The sequence below is a fragment of the Xenopus tropicalis genome, chromosome 10 (assembly GCF_000004195.4).
Source record: "Xenopus tropicalis strain Nigerian chromosome 10, UCB_Xtro_10.0, whole genome shotgun sequence".
Classification (NCBI taxonomy): domain Eukaryota; kingdom Metazoa; phylum Chordata; class Amphibia; order Anura; family Pipidae; genus Xenopus; species Xenopus tropicalis.
The window spans coordinates 13,072,874-13,098,529 of NC_030686.2; the positions used below are offsets into that span (position 1 = coordinate 13,072,874).

The following is a 25,656-nucleotide window of genomic DNA, read 5'->3' on the forward strand; positions in this document are numbered from 1 at the left end:
AAATGCTCCAATTCACAAAATACAATCCGTACCAATCAGGTCCGGGTGTAAAAACCCCGGACGTATCGCAAATGCTGTTCAAGGAACACAATGGTCAAGCATAGTCAGTACAAGTCAAAATAGCTCACCAGTATCCCTGGCTGGTCCGGGTGCTCAGGGCCCCGAACCCGTAGCTGAAGGGGAAAAAAAGCCGATTTCAAACGTAGTGGACACCAAGCGCTCCGGACTCCGGGGTCTTTCATAAAATCAAATCTTTATTGTTGCATTAAAAGAAGGAACGCATTCCTTCTTTTAATGCAACAATAAAGATTTGATTTTATGAGAGACCCTGGAGTCCGGAGCGCTTGGTGTCCACTACGTTTGAAATCCCCAAGGATATAGTCAGATACACAATACATGCACAGATTTTATCCTTATCTAACCAACATTTTCTAACCTGTCCAATCGACAGGATGATATTGAATCATTGCCAGTTAGTCCTACCTGAAGGCATGGGCTACGATGCTCATGTGTCCAAGGCACCCACCAACGAACAGCATGGGCAGGTAGGTTCATCTTCGCCGAAGCCCCCCTTCGCCTTGTAGCTAGGGGGAGTCCGTGTAATTCTTGGCCTGGGGTCAAGCCCAAAGGACTATGACACCCATCCAGGGTGCACAAATCAAACACAAAAAAGGTGCTGAAGTGTGCGGGTGCAATGCCATTGATTGCCTTGGTAAGGCTCCAAAAGAAAAATGGAAAAAACTTCCACCCGCCTAATGGCTGGGGCAAAGGAAGTGAAGCATGATTAGGCAGAAGGTGCATTTGCAAAGCCCCTGACTAAAAATAAGACAGGCACTATCCCTTATGGGAACACAGCTCCTCCACTTTCATCAAGCTTCCACTTGCCATCCTAATGGCCAGAGGACCAAGTGTTTCTCTTTCGATACTACACTTGATCTTAGCCAAAAGGCAGAGAAGCGACAGGATGATAATTCAGAGCCCACGCACGGTCCGAATTGTACTATTATATCGGTGTGTGTGTATGGCCTGTTAAGCCTACAAAGTGACTCTACTTTGGGATTGTGGAGACCATCTTTTGTTTGTATACAAACAGCAGGACATATGGAAAGGAACGCAAGTCTCCTTTCCAAGTTTTAACTCATAGCCAGTGTAGCTACAGACTCCAATTTTAACCCAGTTTCAGCCTCATTGGGGCTCCTTAGTGTACAGCCATCTGGATTATCTGATAGGCTGAAGCTCAGCCAAAAGTATATCATCAAATGTTTGGCAATGTCTCCTTTCCTTGTTATCAGTTTTCTTAACTGTCCCCAGTAGTTGAGTAAGATAATCCCAGCATTCTTGCTAAAGTTGCTGTTCTTTATACTGTAGTTGATCTGATCATTAGTAGTAGTGATCTGCAAGAAAGAGTGGACAAAAATCCTCACAACAGCAGTTAGAAGACTCTTAGCTGGATACAAAAGTTACATACATAAAATAAAATGTAACTGTGCATTATCATTAGCAAATATTTTTCCTTAGCAGGGAAGGTCGGCATCCATAAAGATGCCCCCAGTCATCTTTTCTATTGATTTAAAGCACATGTTCTGGGCTGCTGTCACTTACCTTAGCTTAGAAACAGACACTATCCTGCATATATCAAAAGCACCTAATTTTCCACTTGATGATTTTCCCCTAAGCTTAGCTTCCCAACGGCTGCTCAGAGCACACTGAGCATGTGCAGTGCCACTGACACTCCTAATAAAATACAAAATGATGACGTCCTGTGCTTAACTTTGAAGGCTCGAATCATTACTGGTATAGAGATTCTGCAACTTCCAGTTGGTGCACTATATAATATATGACTTTTTTTTATTCATATTTGTTTTTAGAGTTTAGTTCTTCTAACTCACTGATTACTACAGTAGTTCCTCCTTTTCACTTTCAAAAACTAAATATGTGATTCAGCCAGAGGCTCCCAACTTTTGTATTCGTACAGTTTAAGTAGGAGTAGAGGAAGAGCCATAGTTTCAAGGTTCCAGCTGTGCTACAGTTTACAAGAAGTTCAGCAAACTCCCTTCCTTATTTAGTCTTATAATCCATTCTTGCAGGTTGATTGGTTACACTGTTCATCCTGGGTATTTTGCCCTGACCATGGTGTTCTACAGAGCTATATGGTGTTGACAAAAATAGGGTTGTTATAGTGGAAGCTTCTCCTCCTGTATATGGGGCTAAGCCACAAACTTTCTCTTCAAATAGAATAATTCATGGGTAGACAATAGTGGTTTCTGTAGATGGAGCCAGTTGATATTTATCAATGACCCATTGAGAACATGGGTTAAAAAGGCATATAATTCTTGTCTTCCATTATATATAATATATATACACACATCCTGGCTTATAAAAAATGTTCTTGGCTCTAAAACATGTTGATTCACAAGATGCTGGTACCAAAATGGAAACAAAAAAAATCTAATTTACACACTATTCTAATATACTAACAGCCATACTGAAATAAGTTATATTTATAAGGTGTGGAAGTGGGGTCTTTGTACAGACACATAATAGATTAAAGAACACAAGTATAGCAAAAGGTAAAGCTGCGGCCTCCCTCATGGCGAATTGGAGCCAGATGTATTGAAAGCCATCTAAAAAAAACCATGACTTCATTATTTAGCTTTCCTTCCCAATACACCTATAATGTTTAAATTTTATGTAATTTTTTTTTCTCCTAAAAAGCAAAGATTACATTCTCACAGCAAGAGGGACAGACCAAGTCGTCTCTGCTTTGATTGACACAGCTAGTCATTGGGAGCTTAGAAGGCCCCCTGCTGTTTTGAGGGCCCTATTTGGATGACAGCCCAGTCAAGGTCTCCATCTCAGACCTCTGCTCTGCCGACCTGCTCTTAAGTGTCTCTAGACAGAAGAACTTCCAAGCTATGTCTGCCTTCTCAAACAAAGTTGGCTAGTTATTACCTAGTAAAGCCCTCCTGAGAACTGTCTAAGGCGCCGCTACAGCTGAGACCTGTGTTTTGAACTTTTGTTTTTCAGCCCATTACCACCTTTCAGGAATTAATTCTCCTTTATAATCTATATTTTCCAACTTTTGCACAGAGCTTAAAGTGTATGTACAAAAGGCCTCTGTCCCAAACACAGACCTTGTCTTTGTATCCAAAGGACTTTTATGTGCGGATGAATCTCTTGATTTGGATCAAATACTAAAGGGCTGGTTCACCTTTGAGTTAACCTTTAGTATGTTATAGAATAGTCAACTCTAAGCAACTTTTCAGTTGGTCTTCATTATATATTTTCTGTTTATGTGCTTCTTCATCTGACACTTTCCAACTTTCAAATGGGGGTCACTGTCCCCAGCATCCCAGAAACTATTGCTCTGTGAGGCTACAATATTATTGCTATTGTTACTTTGTATTACTTATTTTTCTCAGGTCCTCTCCTATAGATGTATCAGTCTTTCATTCAAACCACTGCCTGGTTGCTAAGGTAATTTGAACCCTAGCAACCATCTAACTGCTGAAATCTCCAAGCTGGAGAGTTGCTGAACAAAAGGTTAATAAAAAAAACCACACAAATAATAGAAAGGTGAACAACCCCTTTAAAGCTGCTTTGCATACCCTTCATACAAACTTGCTAGAACAACATTTGGTGTCCCATTAATGATAACAATTCTTGGTCTTTATCTGATCATAGTCAGTGTTTTGTAGTAAATTAAGATTGTGCCCATCTCCATGTGAATTAGTACAATTAAAAGTGTAATAGGTAATAAGGTGTCCTAGTCTTGTGGCCTCTCTTAGCATATTCTCTTTATGAAGTCAATGGATAATTTTGGAGACATCTTAGTTCAAGGGAAGAAGTTGATAAATTCCAAGACTAGACCAGGGATCCCCAACCTTTCTTACCTGTGAGCTACATTAAAATGTAAAAAGACTTGGGGAGCAACACAAGCATAAAACATGTTCCTGGGTTTCCAACTAAGTACTGTTATTGGCTATTTGGTAGCCCCCATGTGGACTGGCAGCCTACAGGAGGTTCTGTTTGGCAGTACATCTGGTTTTTATGCAACCAAAACTTGCCTCCAAGCAAAGAATGTAAAAATAAGCACCTGCTTTGAGGCCACTGGGAGCAACATCCAAGGGGTTGGTGAGTAACATGTTGCTCCTGTGCCACTGTTTGGGGATCACTGTTGTAGACAATAAAGAACTCCAATGCCAATGTAATCCAAGATTGTATCATGTTTGCTTGTTCCTGGCCTTGCCACCTCAAGCTTGTGTCACCAGATGGTGTCAGCTCTAGTCAACATAAATATAGAAATAATGCCAAAGTAAATGAAAGGTCTTTAAAAGGTACACAATTAGAAAACAAATGTGTGTGATAGTAAAACTTGTAAGCGACAGAGCCATTGTTTCCTGTTCCAGTGGGTATAGGGGTGTAGTAAATACTGATGCTGATATCCTTTGCGCTCAGAACAAGTCCATCTACTTTGGTCAAAGGAGTGTTGATAAAACCCATTTATAATTATTATAGCTGTTTGTTGGTTTGCCAACTGTAACACCCCAAATTCACCCCCACTGCCCCTGTGAATCACCTGAAATGTGTATAATATTTAATATAATAACATATGTATTTTTTTTTTTTTTGTTCTGTTTATTGAGCTCATCTTGGTTGTAGACTACTAGTAAATATAAAGATTATCATTATATACATTTAGGGGCACATTTATCAAAGTACGATTGATTCCGAAGACAAAAATTTGGTATTTTCTGCCATTTTTTTTCGTAATTTGTGCAACTTTTTCGTACTTTGCGACAAATTGTACGCGACAAAATCATATTGTCGCAACGAGTACGAAAGTTTTGGATTCATTCAAGCTTTGTTATGGTTACTTTCCTTGGGCCAGGTTGGAGCTGCAGAGTGCCATTGAGCCCTATGGGAGGCTTTCCTTGGGCCAGGTTGGAGCTGCAGAGTGCCATTGAGCCCTATGGGAGACTTTCCTTGGGCCAGGTTGGAGCTGCAGAGTGCCATTGAGCCCTATGGGAGACTTTCCTTGGGCCGGGTTGGAGCTGCAGAGTGCCATTGAGCCCTATGGGAGACTTTCCTTGGGCCGGGTTGGAGCTGCAGAGTGCCATTGAGCCCTATGGGAGACTTTCCTTGGGCCAGGTTGGAGCTGCAGAGTGCCATTGAGCCCTATGGGAGACTTTCCTTGGGCCAGGTTGGAGCTGCAGAGTGCCATTGAGCCCTATGGGAGACTTTCCTTGGGCCGGGTTGGAGCTGCAGAGTGCCATTGAGCCCTATGGGAGACTTTCCTTGGGCCGGGTTGGAGCTGCAGAGTGCCATTGAGCCCTATGGGAGACTTTCCTTGGGCCGGGTTGGAGCTGCAGAGTGCCATTGAGCCCTATGGGAGACTTTCCTTGGGCCGGGTTGGAGCTGCAGAGTGCCATTGAGCCCTATGGGAGACTTTCCTTGGGCCGGGTTGGAGCTGCAGAGTGCCATTGAGCCCTATGGGAGGCTTTCCTTGGGCCGGGTTGGAGCTGCAGAGTGCCATTGAGCCCTATGGGAGACTTTCCTTGGGCCAGGTTGGAGCTGCAGAGTGCCATTGAGCCCTATGGGAGGCTTAAAAAATATGCACTGAAGGTTCAAAGTCAGAAAGGTTTCCCGCCGTTTACAATCGTTTGGATAAGAAAAATGTTGTGACTTTCGTAACGCCATTACGATATTATGACTATTACAATTTTTTCGGAAGCATTTGCGTGACATTTCCGATCATCAGAAATTATCGTATTTAATCCAAATTTTACCCATTTCGGGATTCAAACTCGTATTTTGATGAATGTGCCCCTTAATTACAATGTTTTTTTAATGTATAATTCTGTTTCCAGTGCCAATATGGCCATAAACTGAAGTGTTTGTCTTTTGCATTTTAGATTGATTCCGTGACCCTGAAGAACAGTATGAGATCTATGACTGAGATTTTCTACGCTGCAATATTCGGCTATGACGAGGTATGTTATATTAATACTCTAATAGGGCAAAGTAATAAAAAGTGCAGTGTTTGCTCCGGGTCTAGTAACCCATAGCAACCAATTAGCAAGAAGCTTTTACTGGTTTGATGAAAGCAGGCATCTTATATATTGTTATTATCAAAGTATTTTTACTTCAAAGGGCAATATACAATATTTACGTCTAGGACTTGGATTCCTTGCACGTTAGCTCAAATATATATAGGGCCACAGCCTGTTGTTGTACGCTGCACTGTAGGATTAGTGGCTGAGTTGCATTCATCAAGTCAGCACTGTGTGTTTTAGGGAATTATATCTGATGACCGAATTCTGGCTGCTGCCCTGTGGAGGAACCTATTCAACAAACAATGTGATGACCCCCGAAAGCTGGAACTAATTGTGGAATATGTACGGAAACAGGTAAAACAATTGCCATTTTTTATTATTTATTAATTCATTTCTAATATTTTTATTGTTTTTTTACTGTAAAGGCTTCTTATCTCTAATTCAGTAAAATCTAACTTCTGTAGTGCTAATATTAGCCTCACGTTTGTTCCAAAAACTTGGGGATAGAGCAAGGCACGGATAGTTTGGACAACCAGCGGAAACAAGAAGGCTCAGTTGCGAATGTAGTGCAAGGTTTTCGGATACGTGTTGCATGTTATTCTCCACTATGGCACTGTACTTTACACTGTCATGTGGCCATCATAAAATATAGAGCTTTGTTATACCGACAAACTGGTATGTGGGATGACACAATTCATTAATGCACTGTATTTGCCGCTATGATATTTATGCTCCCGCTTATGTTAAACTATACACAGTGCAAGCAGTTTGGTGGGACTGGGACATTTTTATATATACGTCCCAATGAATGCAACATCATTGTGTTTTCTGATATATTGTGAAGAATGGGGCCAACACGTATATTTTCCACTGGGCCTTCAAAAGACTTGTTCCAACCCGACTCCCACCACAGTAGAGGTTCAAAACTATGAAGTCTGCTGGAGGATCTACACCAGTGATCCCCAACCAGTGGCTCAGGGGCAACATGTTGCTCTCAGTGCCCCCAAACCAGGGAGTTATTTTTGAATTCCTGACTTGGGGGCAAGTTTTGGTTGAATAAAAACAAGATTTACTACCAAATAAAGCCCCCTGTAAGCTGATAGGGTGCATAGAGGCTGCCTAATAACCAATCACAGCCCTTATTTGGCACCTCTATGAACTTTTATGGTGCTTGTGTTGCTCTCCAAGTCAATTTACATTTGGCTGTGGCTCACGAGTAAGAATGGTTGGGGACCCCTGATCTACACGAAGGCCAGTTAGGGTGAGATTTGGAGACAATGCTTATTTGCAGTGCAATATACTCATGGAAGCCCAGCATTAAGGTCACCCATGGAGACATATGGTTGAAGAGTATTCTTAGAACCACAGCAATGTTTTCATAAATCTATAAGCTTGTGTATAAATTAAGATGGCATCAGGGCAAATGTACCTCAAGGGGTGCTAGAACCCACAAAAGTCTAAAACACACATAACTGCATTACAAGAAAACCAGATTTCTGGTCCTGTTCCTGTGGGCAGATACACTAGACTGCCTTTTGATGCCCCTGTAACCTGTGATAAGCTGATATCCTCTCTGCTCTTCCTTCCATACAAATCCAGTGGTTGAATATTATAATGGATATTAAAGATGAATGAAAAGGCAAGTGGCACAAAGTTGGGAGAATGCCTTTAGCATACATACTGTTTGCTTGTACTTCTAGTAGAAAGTAGATTTTCATTAAATGAATTTATTGTTGATGTTGGGTAATTTTCTATAACGGTTATGGGACTTATCTCATATCCAGTGCTTCAATAAGTCTGAGTGCAGCCCGACCCGATAAACTTTTCCACATATGTGTGTGAGAAGCCGAGGTCTTTAAATGAGAGGAATGTTGAATTAATTTTAATTAACAGGGAACTAATGTGTTCAGCAACGTTCTGGCCATAAGCCCAGTGTAACTGGCACAGTTCCTGATGACTGGCCGCTGCTTGTTACTGCACTTTCCTCTTTGTGGCAGATAGAAAATGCACCCTGACGTGGCAAGAAGTAGCCAATTACTAAGAAGGGTTTATGGGGCACACCATAGTGATGCAGGGGTAAATAGCATGAAAATGACTCCCCTGTCTTGAGCAGGTGTCTTGCCCTCCCATAGGAAAAGTAGCAGCTACAGAGTGAATACAGAGTAAGGCATAACAAGGAAGCCAAATGATACTTTTAAGTCCTGTAAAAGCCACTGGCTCTGATCCACTATGCCACAGAAATATGTTTAATATCATAATAATAATATATTATTTTTTGGTGTGGCTGTGTCCAAAATAAAAGTATACATAAGGGCATTTTTTAAGATGGTAAAGGTTAGTCCTTGTATGCTTTCTTACCATATTTCAAAGCTGGGACTCATATTTTTTTATAGATAGTGTGATAAGTATGGTGAATTTTCAATCAAAATTCCCCAACATGGGGCAAACGGTCTACAATTACAGAAACAAGCAGTCAAGATCATTACAAAAACACAATAGTAGTAAACATAATTCTATTGGTAAGAATACCAAAAGCTTTCAATCACTGCATAGCAACAAGTATGATATGGGAATCCCATACATCAGCCCTAAGCCTTCTCCGCTTGTACAAGTGTAATTATATAAATATAGCAAAATAAAGTCTAAAGATATGGCTTGCTTATAAAGTTGATTTCTGGGTTCCGAAAACTGGATGTAATCTCTATGAGAGTTTTGATTCCATTAAGATACTAGTCTTATGGCCATAAATATGGGGACATCTGCCTGTCCAACATCTCCAAAACCAACGTTCTATGACGTTGCCCTCTCTTTACTGATAAACCTGCATCTACCCTGTACTCTTGTGGGGAGGCTTGCCCCCAGGTGTTAGAACGTTGTTGGTGGGATTTGATTCCATCATACTTAAAAGGTTGGGCATTAATGTTGGTGATTGGGCCTGGTTTGCAAGTTCGTCCCACATGTTCATCTGTAAAGGTGAAACTTATTCAGTGTGGACCTTTCTGGAGAGGGTTATTATACTGCTGAAACAGGACAGGGACTTCCCCAAACTGTTGCTGCAAAGTAGGAAGAAAGTAATAGTCAAGAAGGCCTTAGTATGATGTACTGTTATCTGTGCCAGTGGTGCTGTTTAAATAGCCAATGCCTATAATTAGAAGGGCTATTAACAAATATTTGACTCTGTAGTGTATTTGAGGCGTATGTGAGAGGTCCACCAAACAGCAGGATGTCAGTAACAGCATTTACCAGGACTCTTTGCTCTTTATAAAGGAGCCACGCCCAGAGATGACTTGTGAAACCCATGCTGAATGTGTGAATGTCTAAGGGCTGGATATATCTTCCCATTGCTTGTCTCTTCTCGACTCTCAGCTAGTAGAGACATTCAAACTTTTATTTCTTAACCAGATTCCTAAAGAAAAAAACATCTTAAAGGAACAGATAAACCTGCAACAAATTCTGGTAGCAAATAATGAAAGACATTATAAAGCCTTTATTTTATCCACTTTTAATATGAAGCAGGTGGCCGAGCGAGCCATTGTGCGGGGGAATCTGGAGCCCTGGACTTCGGTGACTGCGTCTTGTATTGCACAGACACATTACACATAGACCTGGCATGTGGTATAATTACCCACTAGGGGCATTTTCTATTATGGTCCTGTCCAAAGCTGATTCTTTTTTATTGCTTGCACATGGACCCGCGAGGTATACAGGGACAAAGGGAATCATCGCGTGCTACTTTCCATTACGGCTCGGAGAGCAAATATGAAGGTTTTCAGCACAACGTCTCTGCCGTTATCAGTCTCGTACCGAATCCCATAAAGGGAAACAAACGCTTAATAATCTTTCAGTTCGAAAAAAATGCCTTAATGTTTAATCTCAAGTGATTTTTTTTTTTGTAAGTCCGTCTATGGTTGGGTTTAATGATGTATTTTTCTGCATGGTCTGAACTGTGTAGCTTTGCAAAACACCTGTGTCTTACGTAATCCCCTTCCCAAATGACTGCATTCTCTTTAAACGGATTCTGGGAGATATTTTGTGAAGATATAACCAGTTTGGAGGAGTTGGGGAGTAGACATTAACCCTCTTGTACCATGGAAGCCTCAGCGCCAAGCACATTGCTCTGATTGGTGGAGTGGCTCCTGGAACAAAAATACTGGCAATCTAAGGTTTTAATTTTTTGTCAGCATAAGGGCCAATATTGCTATTTAGTCTTTTTAGAAACAGAAACATAAAAATAGCCTTTACCCTCGGTAGTACATGCACCATGGTGGGCCACTTCTTGAAGCCACACACGTTCAAATTGAATGTAACTGTTTGCATGGTGGCTAAATTACACTTGTGTTAAGCAGTGACTGTGCAAAAACAAATCAGTACAATTATGCAGACCTTAGAATCAATTTTCTCATAAAATCATTAGCTACGGCTTGTTTGCATGTTTTTCCCCTTCAGTGCCTGGGTTGATGAATGATTTTCCATAGACAGCAACATAACCCCAATTGGTCACAATGGGAGAAATATAGACATTTTAGCCACAGTCCCTTCCCAGAGGCTATTATCCCCCCACTGCTACTATAGGCACCATCTCTCCCTACTATACCTGCTATCCCACAGCCACAGTCCCTTCCCAGAGGCTATTATCCCACTGCTACTATAGGCACCATCTCTCCCTACTATACCTGGTATCCCACAGCCCCAGTCCCTTCCCAGAGGCTATTATCCCACTGCTACTATAGGCACCATCTCTCCCTACTATACCTGCTATCCCACAGCCCCAGTCCCTTCCCAGAGGCTATTATCCCCCCACTGCTACTATAGGCACCATCTCTCCCTACTATACCTGCTATCCCACAACCCCAGTCCCTTCCCAGAGGCTATTATCCCCCCACTGCTACTATAGGCACCATCTCTCCCTACTATACCTGCTATCCCACAGCCCCAGTCCCTTCCCAGAGGCTATTATCCCCCCACTGCTACTATAGGCACCATCTCTCCCTACTATACCTGCTATCCCACAGCCCCAGTCCCTTCCCAGAGGCTATTATCCCCCCACTGCTACTATAGGCACCATCTCTCCCTACTATACCTGCTATCCCACAGCCCCAGTCCCTTCCCAGAGGCTATTATCCCCACTGCTACTATAGGCAACCATCTCTCCCTACTATACCTGCTATCCCACAGCCCAGTCCCTTCCCAGAGGCTATTATCCCCCCACTGCTACTATAGGCACCATCTCTCCTACTATACCTGCTATCCCACAGCCCCAGTCCCTTCCCAGAGGCTATTATCCCCCACTGCTACTATAGGCACCATCTCTCCCTACTATACCTGCTATCCCACAGCCACAGTCCCTTCCCAGAGGCTATTATCCACCCCATTGCTACTATAGGCACCATCTCTCCCTACTATACCTGCTATCCCACAGCCCCAGTCCCTTCCAGAGGCTATTATCCCCCCACTGCTACTATAGGCACCATCTCTCCCTACTATACCTGCTATCCCACAGCCCCAGTCCCTTCCCAGAGGCTATTATCCCCCACTGCTACTATAGGCACCATCTCTCCTACTATTCCTGCTATCCCACAGCCCCAGTCCCTTCCCAGAGGCTATTATCCCCCCACTGCTACTATAGGCACCATCTCTCCCTACTATACCTGCTATCCCACAGCCCCAATCCCTTCCCAGAGGCTATTATCCCCCCCACTGCTACTATAGGCACCATCTCTCCCTACTATACCTGCTATCCCACAGCCCCAGTCCCTTCCCAGAGGCTATTATCCCCCACTGCTACTATAGGCACCATCTCTCCCTACTATACCTGCTATCCCACAGCCCCTTCCCAGAGGCTATTGTCCCACTGCTACTATAGGCACCATCTCTCCCTACTATACCTGCTATCCCACAGCCCCAGTCCCTTCCCAGAGGCTATTATCCCCCCACTGCTACTATAGGCACCATCTCTCCCTACTATACCTGCTATCCCACAGCCCCAGTCCCTTCCCAGAGGCTATTATCCCCCCACTGCTACTATAGGCACCATCTCTCCCTACTATACCTGCTATCCCACAGCCCCAGTCCCTTCCCAGAGGCTATTATCCCCCCACTGCTACTATAGGCACCATCTCTCCCTACTATACCTGCTATCCCACAGCCCCAGTCCCTTCCCAGAGGCTATTATCCCCCCACTGCTACTATAGGCACCATCTCTCCCTACTATACCTGCTATCCCACAGCCCCAGTCCCTTCCCAGAGGCTATTATCCCCCCACTGCTACTATAGGCACCATCTCTCCCTACTATACCTGCTATCCCACAGCCCCAGTCCCTTCCCAGAGGCTATTATCCCCACACTGCTACTATAGGCACCATCTCTCCCTACTATACCTGCTATCCCACTGCCACGGCTATTGTCATAATGTCTATAGGGCCTCAGCACTGCAAGGTAAAAGTGCTAACCACTGAGCCCACGTGGCATTAAAATGAGTGCTGTTCAGTATGGGTATAAGTGTCTGAAAGATAAATGATTATTTGTGATCCAGAACTAAAAGAAAGAATATTTTATAAATGACATGTATGTAAGACGATAAGACCAATGACTGATATTAATGCACAGCAGGCTCTGTATCATATGAAGCCCCATTTTAGTGGAACAAGGGCCCCTGCTTTAACGCTTACAGTTAACAAAATATCGCTATGTATTGAATGGCGCTGAAGCGTATGTTGCTATATGTGCTCATCAACCATTTTTACACAGTTACACAGTCATTGGTATAGAGTGTCAAGGTCCAGGAAACCAAATCCATAAAAGTGGAAAAAGCTGAACAATATTCGGCTATGTCAGTATAGTGGAAAGTGGTGACTTGGCAGGGGAACTCTGTAGGCTCACTGTTTGAGGCCTGATGCTAATGATTGGTGAGGTTGACTACAAATTAGCAAAACCTACTAAAAATTTGATTTCATACGTCTTGATCTACACCCTGTTTTCCAAAGAAAAATGCTTAGATCTCCTAGAAAATAAATATTACAGGGACAAGGTTTGTTTATATAAATCCTCACTAGTGTGATGTTTGGCAGGTAAAGCAAAGGTGAATGGAAAGCAGCAGGGCTTGCGATAGAGACGAGACTCAACGGAGTGATGGAAGCAGAGCCCCCACCCCCAACAAAGCAACGCTAAGTAAATCAGTGATGCCCAACCTGCAGCTTCAAATTCTCTTGGCACCCTCTTAGCACCCTTGGCTAACTGAAGGTGCTGAAAGTTGTAACCTTGCAGTTTAATAACGTGGATTTCAGAGCGTTGGGGTCGGGAGCAATATTGGGCACCTGGAGTAGGAGCTGGAGTTGGCAAAAATGTACCCACTTCTAATACATTTAAATTGTAAACTAAATGTTGTAAACTCACTGGGAAAATCACTATACAGTATGACTTACGGCTTATTGGGAAAAATTACAGAGAAAATGGTCATAGCAACAGCTTTGTTTATTACACGCAAAGCTGAAAGGATGTTGCTTCAGCTCATAGGAGCAATGCTGGATCCTGTTCTGTGTGGGATTGGGCAGAGGTATTGCTAGGGTTAAGGTCCCCATACACGGGCCGATTCTAGCTGCCACTATCGGTCCCTTAGATTGATTCGGCAGCTAATCGGCCCATCTAAGGGGACTACCGACAGACCTGCCCGACCGATATCTGGCCTGAAATTGGGCAGATCTCGATCGGGCAGGTTAGAAAATCTAGTCGGATCGGGGACCGCATTGGCCCCCGAATCGACTTTCCCTATACCCGTCATTATAATTCGATCGTATTAGCCTACACGCTCCCTGATATCGCCCACCCGTAGGTGGGGATATCGGGTGAAGATCCGCTCACTTGGTGATCTCGCCAAGCGAGCGAATCTCAACATGTATGGGCACCTTTAGGCATTTGATCTGTAGGATGTCTTTTGAGGTTCTAATATATGATGTGCAGAAGTATTTTAAGTTGTAGGCATAGAATGTTATTGTTAGGTCCTATCATATGATGCTTGGCAGGTATCATGTGGTCCTGGTGATGACGTTCTAGAGGTGTTTTAAGGTTCATAAGGGAACATTATAATAAAATCTAAAAAACAAACTATTGTATAGTAGGTCGGGGCCTTTGGATCTATTATAGGTGGCAGAGTATTCAAAGTTTGACAGACAGACATTGGGACATAAGCCACCAGTGTGACTTGTAGTCATTTCTAAATCCAAAGTGCTCCCCCTGTTTGCATTTAGAAGTTGCTATATGAGGTACGCAGATTCATTTCACAGGGGTAGATGCATTGAGTCTGGAAAGGCTGTGCGCTGATTACCGATACATTGGTGGAACTTGTAGTCACACCACGGAGACCTTGTCAGGTTCTATTCATTTAAGGCTCTCAAGGAAGTCGCTGAAATAGAAGCATAGACAGTGGGTTGGTTGTGGTGCAAGGTCTCAGGGCTGGTCCTTCTGGTTAATCTTTAGCAACATCTATTGTCTCCAGTTGGATTTATGTAGGTGCGCCCCCCTCTCCCCGAGGTGTTCTCACCTAATGTGCTTTGACCATTAACACCATGGAGCTAATGTAAAGTCAGAAAGAAATGGCAGAAGTTGCAATGAATAAACAGCAACATGCAGTGTAACTACTATTTGCTGTGTTTTATTTACAGCAAGGTTTTCCACAAACAGCTATTTTTCCAGTTCACTCAGTATATGAAAGATCATTCTTTAGACCCCAAACGGACTGGTCCACTGGCTCACTGGCAATCTCAAAAAACTTTATAGAAAAACTTTGTCGTGCTTATCCCCCATTTTCTAATTCTTCTTTCTAATTCCTCACTCAGCCCCTCACAGGAGTTTGACTGTATTCGCTATTTCAGCCTGAGTAAATACCCCCCCATCTATCCTGCACATCTGCTGTGTCCCATGGAGCATTCTGGGAGACATGCCTACTATTATATATACACATACACGTATATATATACTAATACTGTGTATTTTTGTGTGAATGTTTAGCCCAGTATAGGATTCTGCTATGAAGAGAGTGGTTTGATGAAAAAAGTATTATACCTAGCTTTATAAATAAAAAAGTATTATACATAGCTTTATAAGCTTTATTACCCCTTATTGGGGGCAGAACAGTCCTATTGGGTTTATTTCATGGTTAAATGATTCCCTTTTCTCTGTAATAATAAAACAGTACCTGTACTTGATCCCAACTAAGATATAATTACCCCTTATTGGGGGCAGAACAATCCTATTGGGTTTATTTAATGGTTAAATGATTCCCTTTTCTCTGTAATTATAAAACAGTACCTGTACTTGAGCCCAACTAAGATATAATTACCCCTTATTGGGGCAGAACAGCCCTATTGGGTTTATTTAATGGTTAAATGATTCCCTTTTCTCTGTAATAATAAAACAGTACCTGTACTTGATCCCAACTAAGATATAATTACCCCTTATTGGGGGCAGAACAGCCCTATTGGGTTTATTTAATGGTTAAATGATTCCCTTTTCTCTGTAATAATAAAACAGTACCTGTACTTGATCCCAACTAAGATATAATTACCCCTTATTGGGGGCAGAACAGCCCTATTGGGTTTATTTAATGGTTAAATGATTCCCTTTTCTCTGTAATAATAAAACAGTACCTGTACTTGATCCCAACTAAGATATAATTACCCCTTATTGGGGGCAGAACAGCCCTATTGGGTTTATTTAATGGTTAAATGATTCCCTTTTCTCTGTAATAATAAAACAGTACCTGTACTTGATCCCAACTAAGATATAATTACCCCTTATTGGGGGCAGAACAGCCCTATTGGGTTTATTTAATGGTTAAATGATTCCCTTTTCTCTGTAATAATAAAACAGTACCTGTACTTGATCCCAACTAAGATATAATTACCCCTTATTGGGGGCAGAACAGCCCTATTGGGTTTATTTAATGGTTAAATGATTCCCTTTTCTCTGTAATAATAAAACAGTACCTGTACTTGATCCCAACTAAGATATAATTACCCCTTATTGGGGGCAGAACAGCCCTATTGGGTTTATTTAATGGTTAAATGATTCCCTTTTCTCTGTAAGTATAAAACAGTACCTGTACTTGATCCCAACTAAGATATAATTACCCCTTATTGGGGGCAGAACAGCCCTATTGGGTTTATTTCATGGTTAAATGATTCCCTTTTCTCTGTAATAATAAAACAGTACCTGTACTTGATCCCAACTAAGATATAATTACCCCTTATTGGGGGCAGAGCAGTCCTATTGGGTTTATTTCATGTTTAAATGCTTAAAGCAAGAAGATACAAACTATGGAAAGATCCCTTATCCGTAAAACCCCAGATCCTTAAGGTCTTGATCTGTGGGTAGACAAAGGGTTAACTCCGTCTCACACGTATTCCATTCTTTTGTTTGCGGTTATAATGAGGCTAATGCTTGTCTCCACGACCCGTTACTGTATAGAAGTACTTTAATTTCTGTTATACAGCCTCTATTCACGGTGCATTAACCTGCCTCGCAACTTCCACTAGATAATCTGTTCCGCTATTCCTGGAAACTCTATATTGCTGCATTTAACTCCGCACCGGCCAGAACTGTGTCTGATTATTTGTTTGATGAATAACTGATTATTTGAACTGGCTGACTTATTAAACATCAGCCCTGGCCAATAACCCAGCCATTGCAATAATCTGCTTTGTATTTCAGGTGCAGTTCCTGGATACTCTCGATGGAGAAGACCTTCTGTTGACTGGTGAAGTAGTCTGGCGCCCTCTGGTGGAAAAAGATGCCCAAAGCATCATGAAACCTTCAACGCCGACTTATAACGACGAAGGTCTTTAAACAAACCGAGGGGACTTCATACAGTAACCCCGTAGGATGCCAAGAGAGAAGCCAAATGCGTGGGTCCTCCACCACGGTTTATGTGTTTGTCAGATGATACGGCATGTGAACGAGTTTTCTGAGTTAATTAGTTTACATAGAAACAATCAGGGAGTCGCTGTACATGCAGATAGCGTTGACACAATCGTTACCCCCTCATTAGTTCCATTGGGGGCTGAATTATACTGTGCAATACAACCAGTCATCCATTCTTGGATTAAAGAAGTTGGCCGAATTCATGTTCACAGCTAAATTTCTGTTCCTTTTCTTTTATCCAGAATATAACAAAATGTGAAAGACTGTTTGGTAAAAATGTGGGTTTTTTTAATTGTCTATTCTCTAGAGTTTCTTTATGTATGGCCCTCATTTACTAGCACAGGTGGAAATGTGCAGCTGGGCCCCAGTCAGTAATGAGCTTTGATCAGTCCAAGGCAGTTAGAATAATAAAAACAGGTGTCTGATTGGTCGGTAACATTTACACCAGTGCTAACAATATGGGGGCCTTTTTCCATGTTTATACTTCTCCCAAACTTGCCTAAACAAAGATATTTGTGTAAAATGTCTCCTGCCTACAATTAATGTAAATGTGACACACACAATGAGGGGCTGGGGTATATTTATTAATAGCTGAAAAGTTCAATACAGTTAGTCTTGTCTTAGTCTTCATCCTTTGATAAATATGCCCCCATTTCTTATTTTATATCTGTGTCCCAAGTGCCAAACGTCATTAAACATATAATATTCTGAAGCCTCAATCTCATTTTATGTATAATTCACCCTGTATTATGTATAATCTTTTAGAATTTGGGGGGGGGGGGGGGGGGGGAAACTAGTATTTAGGTTGCTTCTGATAAAGAAGAAGGTTGTTTTTTTGTGCAAAGCAGAAAGGGACTTTCCCCTGGGCCCGAAGCCTTGGAGATATTCTGCTGGCCACCAAATATCCATGATAAAAAGCCTTATATTTGTTGTTGATGTCAAGCAGCATCCATTGGAGGTCAAAAGCTGTCCAATAGTGCTAGCCCTTGTAGGTCACCTACAGTATATCTAGATGGCTACTGGTTGAATGTTTTCGATTTATGTTTTTGGTTCATGATGGGGGCGTCATTTCTCGAACTCCATTTGTTAAGTTTAGTTCTAGAGCACACTGACTATAGGAGAGTCCAACATTCAAACATTTTATAAAAGTGTTGTGTAATGTTCAGGAAACTATGAATAGAAATGAAGGGCAAATGTTCTTCTATATTCCACACCCTGGAGAAAGACCCCTTTAGCCTGAACGTGTTCCTGTTTTTTTTTTCTAGTCACCTCGGATATTGCAGCATTTTTTGAGAACGTTGATTTTGGTAAACTGACCATTAGTTGGTCTGTTTTCATGGAGCATCTCCAGTATATTCTACCTGTGCTTTATCCGCTTTTAGCACCATGGAAGTATCTCTCAGCCTTTTTAAGGTAATGGAGCTCATGAGACTATTCCTGTTACTTTTCCACCACCAAATGTTTGCGGGAACTAAGTTTATCATGGGTCATAGTTATATTTACAGTCATTAGAGGCTTCCCTTCTCTAATGCTACCAGCTCTTTTACTTACATTACATTATTGTTTGTAAAATGCTAAAATAAATATATATTCATGTTAAACAGTCTTGACGTGTCCATGTAGATATGTTCTCTCTCTGGCTTGAACCCAGTTTGCCTGTATATTTTCAAAATTAGGTAGCATTTCACCCTCAGCCATCAGTAGGTACAGAGACTCACCTACCCAGCATGCCACAGGCAGAGAAAGTCATTATTCTAATGTGTATTAGTTGCCCCAATGCCCTACGTCAGTGGTTCTCAACCTTCCTAATGCTGTGACCCTTTAATACAGTTCCTCATGTTGTGGTGACCCCCAACCATAAAATTATTCCTAAGACCATTGGAAATATGTGTTTTGCGATGGTCTTAGGCGACCCCTATGAAAGGCTTGTTCGACCCCCAAAGGGGTCCCGACCCACAGGTTGAGAACCGCTGCCCTAAGTGGTTAGAGCAGGGGTCCTCAAACTTCTGACCCAAGGGGTCGTATCAAGGGCACCTCAGACTGTTGGGGGGCCGGACCACCATCAACAGCACAACTCCCCCCCGCGCGCGGTGGCGGCAAAATGTGGTCGCATTTCCCCCCTCCCCCCCGGCGCTCCCTTCATTCCCGCTAAGTCCTACCTGCCCTCCATCCTCCCTCTCAGCTCCCCCGTCCCACTGAGTCCTCTCTCTCCACTGCCAGAGGTGAAGATGCCGGGTAAATTCCCCTAGGGGGGCGGATCCGGCCCGTGGGCCGTAGTTTGAGGACCGCTGGGTTAGGGGCTCGGCAAAAAATATCACCTGGACATAAACTCCTCTACTCTTTTAGCAGAGAAATGTGTTTCTCCTGGTGAAAAATTCTGTGATTTTCCCCATAGAATTGTAGTGGAGAAAATTCGCTAATGAATTTACCCACAAAGGAATGACGTATGTTGGATATTAGAAGTGTCGTAGATAATGGCAGTCTGCCAGCCTCAATCTGGAGAAATTTCTCTTGGCAAAAATTCATTCTGGTACTCTTAGTAAATTGGGAATATTCACTGGAGAAACCTCACCTAGAGATGAGATGTGAATGTGATGATGCCAATGCAAAGATAATTGTCCAAAACGTATTCTTGTTTTAGTAAATTGGCGATGTTGCTGGGAATTTTCATCCTTAGCAAAATTACTCCAAATTTTTACTTTACACCTTTAGTGAATATACCCCAGCAGGTCTTCATGCAGTCAAGCTTTGCTTATTTACATGTTATTCTGGAACAATCCTAAATTCAGTCTCAGGGACAAAATGGGTGGTGTTGGTGGGGGTAACACAAAGCCGCTAATGGGGGAGTCAGCTTTAAGGGAACTTAGGGTGAGATTTGGAAGGTAACTGTTCATTTGTTCTCCTAAATGAGGATTTAGCATCTTCCCCTTGCCTGTTCAGATCTACAGAATATGATTCCATGTATCACTGGTTGGATTGTACCAAAGTTACCAAGTTTCCTGTGGGAACCATGAAGCTACAGTCACCGGTGGCAGTATCTTCAGGGCTCCCCTTAGTCAAGAGGACGTGGAGTGGAAGAAGCGTCACTGAGCATAACTATTCAAATGTCTCCCACCCATCTTAATCCACTGGACAAGCTCTGCAACATGCAATTTCCGTACAATGCTCTACAGCAGGGGTCTCCAACCACCGGGCCGGGGACCAGTGCCAGGCCATGGGCTGTGCTAAACTGGGCCACCTCTGGTCCTAATTACCTGTGATCCCAACTAAGTGACAACTGCTATGCGAAGCCCAGGAAGCTTTCTACTAATCACAAAAAGGACCAAAGTAGTTAAAGCTCCAAGTGTCAGGGGATGTCACCACTTAGGTGGGAGTAAGAAGAGCAGAGGGGGCTGGGTGCATCTAGTTGCAGGGAAACAAGCTCAGGTCTATATCCACCACCCCTGGTCCTCGGAAAAATTGTCTTGGTGCAAAAAAGGTTGGAGACCAGAACAGTCCTATTAGGTTTATTTCATGGTTAAATGATTCCCTTTTCTCTGTAATAATAAAACAGTACCTGTACTTGATCCCAACTAAGATATAATTACCCCTTATTGGGGGCAGAACAGCCCTATTGGGTTTATTTCATGGTTAAATGATTCCCTTTTCTCTGTAATAATAAAACAGTACCTGTACTTGATCCCAACTAAGATATAATTACCCCTTATTGGGGGCAGAACAGCCCTATTGGGTTTATTTCATGGTTAAATGATTCCCTTTTCTCTGTAATAATAAAACAGTACCTGTACTTGATCCCAACTAAGATATAATTACCCCTTATTGGGGGCAGAACAGCCCTATTGGGTTTATTTCATGGTTAAATGATTCCCTTTTCTCTGTAATAATAAAACAGTACCTGTACTTGATCCCAACTAAGATATAATTACCCCTTATTGGGGGCAGAACAGTCCTATTGGGTTTATTTCATGGTTAAATGATTCCCTTTTCTCTAATAATAAAACAGTACCTGTACTTAATCCCAACTAAAAAAGGTCGGAGACCACTGCTCTACAGGTCTTTTAAGACTTTTATTGAGGAAACCCTTTGTATGGGATTCCATGTATTTTGAAGAGGCATAAGGATCAAAGAATGACTGAGAAGATTGGACGAGGAGTTGAAGGGACCTCTCTCCATTTACAGCATTTCCCCGATAACCAGCAGACGCCCTAAAAGAAAAAGTTTCAGAAGCATATGTACATCCTATCCAAGGTATAAATGCATGAGGTGCAATCGTGCACAAAAGACCAATGTCAGCGCTTTTGCTTTTTTACTGATCTTGGAGACCTTCCAACCTCAGCAGCAATAAACATGTTCATCTGTACTCAGCATACCAGCACTTCTACTGCATGAAACAGCTTGCGTAATAATGGTAATTACTGTGGCAATGCACAATTTAAATTAAACACAATCACTGAAGAAGCGAACATCCTGAAGTCAAATGTGGGCTGTCTGCTAAAATGTTTTCTTGGAGCCCCAGTGTCATCTTTCATTGGTCAATTCCTACCACATCGTATCCCTTTCCTCAATTGCAAGTTATCTGACTGAGCATTTGTAGCTTAAACTGTTGTCTATTGGGCTGCACCTCCAACATAAAGGAACCCCGAAGAAAGGGTTGAAAAGATCTGCAAATTTTAGATGTTGGATCAGGGGTCAGGAATAGTGATGGGCGAAATGTTTTGGCAGGCATGGATTCGCGGCGAATTTCCACGTTTCGCCATTGGTGGATTGTTTCGCGAAACGGATGAAAAAATTTGCCGCGGATGAAAAAATTTAAAAAAAAAAAAGAATAGCCGCGCGACAAAATAATAGCCGTGGGCGACAAAAGAATAGCCTCGCGACAAAAGAATAGCCGCGGGCGACAATTTTTTTTGACGATCAACATTTTCGGCCTCACTGATTCGTGACTAGTCGGGAACCTTTTTGGCTGAGAGAGCCATAAACACGACATATTTTAAAATGTAATTCCGTGAGAGCCATACCATACAATATGTTTAGCCTTCCAATATGTTTAGCTGCAGATGCTGTGGGGCAAGGTAGGGTGGGTCCCAAGGATGTCAGATGCGATGCAGAGGAGGGTGTTGGCCTGCGCTCGGTGGATAGGAGACGTGTTCTAAGGCTTAGAACATGTCTTTTATCTGCCGAGCGCAGGCTACGCCCCCCAATTATTGTTTTTATTAAAGATGTGGCAGCGAGGCAGATGCAGCCATCAAAAGAGCCACATCTGGCTCCCGAGCCATAGGTTCCCTACCCCTGTGTTAGATCATCAATTAATCTTAAACTTCTATCCTTCTGCCTTCTACTTCATAGTGTGCAAAATAGAGTTATTGTTGAAAAATCTTGCTGAAAAATGTCTACGAAGATCTTTCAACAAGTTCATGATATACAGTATCTAGTAGGATTAAGTCTAAAGCACCTGGACGTTCTGGGCTCTCTTGGAAAAGCCCCTCGGATGAGTGGTGAAACGTTTTCAAGAAAATCTGAAAGTCCAGTTGCTTTAGACCAGGGGTTCCCAACCTTTTTTGACCTGTGAGTAATATTTAAATATAGAAAAGTTGGGGAGCAATGCAAGCATGAAAAAATCTCCTAGGGGGTGACTAATAAAGGCTGTGATTGGTTATTTGGCAGCCCAGTTGTAACATCCTACCTGGATTTGAACCAGGATCCCACTGCTTGCTGTGTAACATAGTAACATAGTAAGTTAGGTTGAAAAAAGACATACATCCATCACGTTCAACCATAATGCCTATATATAACCTGCCTAACTACTAGTTGATCCAGAGGAAGGCAAAAAAAACCCATCTGAAGCCTCTCTAATTTGCCGTAGAGGGGAAAAAAATCCTTCCTGACTTGCTTTCCTTGCCTCTCACCTATTTGAGCAGGGCTGCTGGGTTCCTGGTTCCCTTCAATGATATCCTGAGTTATCCGGGCAGGAATGATGGCTCCTGGTGCTCTTACACCTGTTTTGAATCTTTATTTATCTAGCCTATGAATCCCTGCCTCCCAGTTTCTCCCCGGCCCATTATAAGTCTATGCAATATACTGTATATACTCGAGTATAAGCCTAGTTTTTCAGTCCCCAAAATGTGCTGAAAAAGTCACCCTCGGCTTATACTCGAGTCGGGTGCCATGGGTCCCTCCAGACTAGCACCCTCTCTCCTTTGTGTGCAAATTAGGCCACCCGCAACCAGACCCTCCAGTGTCCCGGCCCGCTCCCAAATTCATGTTCATCTTCCATCCTCACCTGTCCCATTCTGCACTATATATTGCACTTTATATTCTATATAAACTATATATAGTTTTGAAGGATTTTAACTCTTTGTGTTTTAGCTTGGTTGCTGATTGAGCTAAGGGGGTAGTACTCTTAAGGTATCATTGTTGATACCATATTGTTTTTGTTGACCCTCTTCTCCACATACAGAGCTAGTTTACTGTTCTTCTTTGAAATAAATATTGAAAAACATATACCCCACTCATTTAATGTAATTTTATTGGTATTTATTTTGATTATTGAAACTTAGCAGTAGCTGCTGCATTTCCCACCCTAGGCTTATACTCGAGTCAATAAGTTTTTCCAGTTGTCTTAGGTAAAATTAGGTACCTAGGCTTATATTCGGATCGGCTTATACTTGAGTATATACGGTAGTTCCTGGGTGCGCATTTTTGTCCTGTCTGTCTGGTTCTGACCCCACCTGTATCCTGACTTTAGGGTTGATTCACTAAAGTGCAATAAATTTTATCGCACGTTTTTTTGCGTTAAAATAGACGTGACAATTAGCGCGTGATTCACTATAGTATTACCGCGTGTGTTGTTGCATATCACATGTGTTAATTTCGCGCAGCCGCATGTGTTAGTTAGCACGCTGAAAAGAATACTAACGTATGATTCACAATCACTTAGGCGCACTAAATATCGCATTAGTCTGTGCAAAAATTAACCCCTACTTGGGGCAGGCGATAATTATAGAAAAGTACAGTTAATGAGCTTTTGGCAACACAATATGGACTTTGCAGTGGGATTTATTCAAGTCTGTGTTTCCCCTAGAGTGACGCAACCGCCAGTTTGCAGGGAAATGGTCGTTTTTAATACAGTAATTTTACGAAAGTATGGCTAACATGGCGTGCGTGTATTCGCGCAACTATTTATATGCGGCTACAATTGATGAAATGTTTCGACAGGCATGGATTTGCGGTGAGTTTTTGTACATGCAGCGAATTTTTCTGCGGCAATTTTTTTCATGCGTTTTGCAAAACTATCCGCCAATGGCAAAACGCATGAAAAAATTTGCCGCAGATAAATTCACCATACGTCCAAAAATTGTCGCAGGCGTCAACAAAATAATAGTCGCGGGCAACAATTTTTTTGGCCGCACGCCATTTTTGCCGTTTTGCTAATTTTTCGCTAAAGATAAACGTAACAGATTCGCTCATCACTAGTGGCTACTATTTATAAGCAGCTACTATTTATATGTGGCGACAATTCATATGCGGCGACGATCTATTTGCGGCAACTATACGCGGGCGCATGTACCATCAAATACCGAACGAAAATAGTCTTTGCGAGTTAAATAACGCATGCAATATCGCGCGTAAATTAGCCCAAGTATGCTTATAGTGAATCGTGCGTTAAGTCGCGGAAATTTAGACGCGATAAAATTTTTACCGCATGCTATAAATAGCGCACGTTAAAACGCACTTTAGTGAATCAGCTCTTTTGAGTGAATTCTTCCTGGATTGACCCCTTTGCCTGTTTGACTTCACTTCTGGATCTGAATTCTGTACTGCGCTACCGTTCTGGGTTTGACCCAACCTGCCTGACCCTGATTCTAGTAAGCTCCCTCAGTCCTTCAACGATCTGGTTTCCTTGCTCACCCAGAACCTTTGCTCTGGTCCTCTCACTTTAAGACTTGGCGGCTCCCGAGTAACGGAAGGCTCCACCCAAAGCCAAAGGTGGCTGTTATAGGCGGAAGTGTGAGCCATGACCGGGACCCTGGCAATTGTTCTGGATTACCAATCGTGATCAGTGTGGCTTGGCAGCCTCCTAGAGGCTTTGTTTGGCACTGTGCATGGTTTTTATGCCTCCAAAGCTGTGCTATCATGCCAGCACAGACAAATTTTCAGGCCAGCGCTAAAAGAATTTTGTGAGAAAACACAAAATTTTGTATTTATTCCGACCTGAGGGCACACAGGTTTAAAATGTGTGCACAAAAGAATTTTTTTGTGCACATAGCCAAAAATAATTGGTGGGAATATTGGTTGGGGAGCAACATGTTGCCCAGGAGCCTCTGGTTGGGGATCGCTGCTTTAGACCTACTTCTGCTAAATTGTGTCAATTGTTTGAAAATCTGCAACTTTTTAGCTGTTAAATCAGTATATTAATAAATGATGAATATTCTTTGGACCAAAAACATTTTTGAGCTTCTATCCTTGTGTTTTCTGTTTGCCAAGGCTTAAGGTTGGCCGGACATGATGATGTTGAAAGTGTGCGAATTGTGCATAGTGTTTATAAACAAAGCAGCATTTTTGTATTTTATTGGTTGCTTTCCTTTTCCATCCCATCTCTCCCTTCCAGGTACTGTTTTATTATTACAGAGAAAAGGGAATCATTTAACCATGAAATAAACCCAATAGGGCTGTTCTGCCCCCAATA

The 25,656-nt window shown here is 42.3% G+C and overlaps 1 protein-coding gene across 1 annotated transcript in view; it reads left to right on the top strand.

Annotated features, from left to right (window-relative positions):
- The window catches only part of uqcc1 (ubiquinol-cytochrome c reductase complex assembly factor 1), a 74,128-nt gene extending 56,446 nt beyond the window's left edge, over positions 1-17,682 (top strand). Inside the window, 3 exon segments of the mRNA NM_203977.1 lie at positions 5,916-5,993; positions 6,297-6,410; positions 16,761-17,682. Of these exon segments, the coding sequence (NP_989308.1) occupies positions 5,916-5,993; positions 6,297-6,410; positions 16,761-16,895 (327 nt within the window). The 3' untranslated portion in view covers positions 16,896-17,682.
- Positions 17,683-25,656: the final 7,974 nt, after the last annotated feature.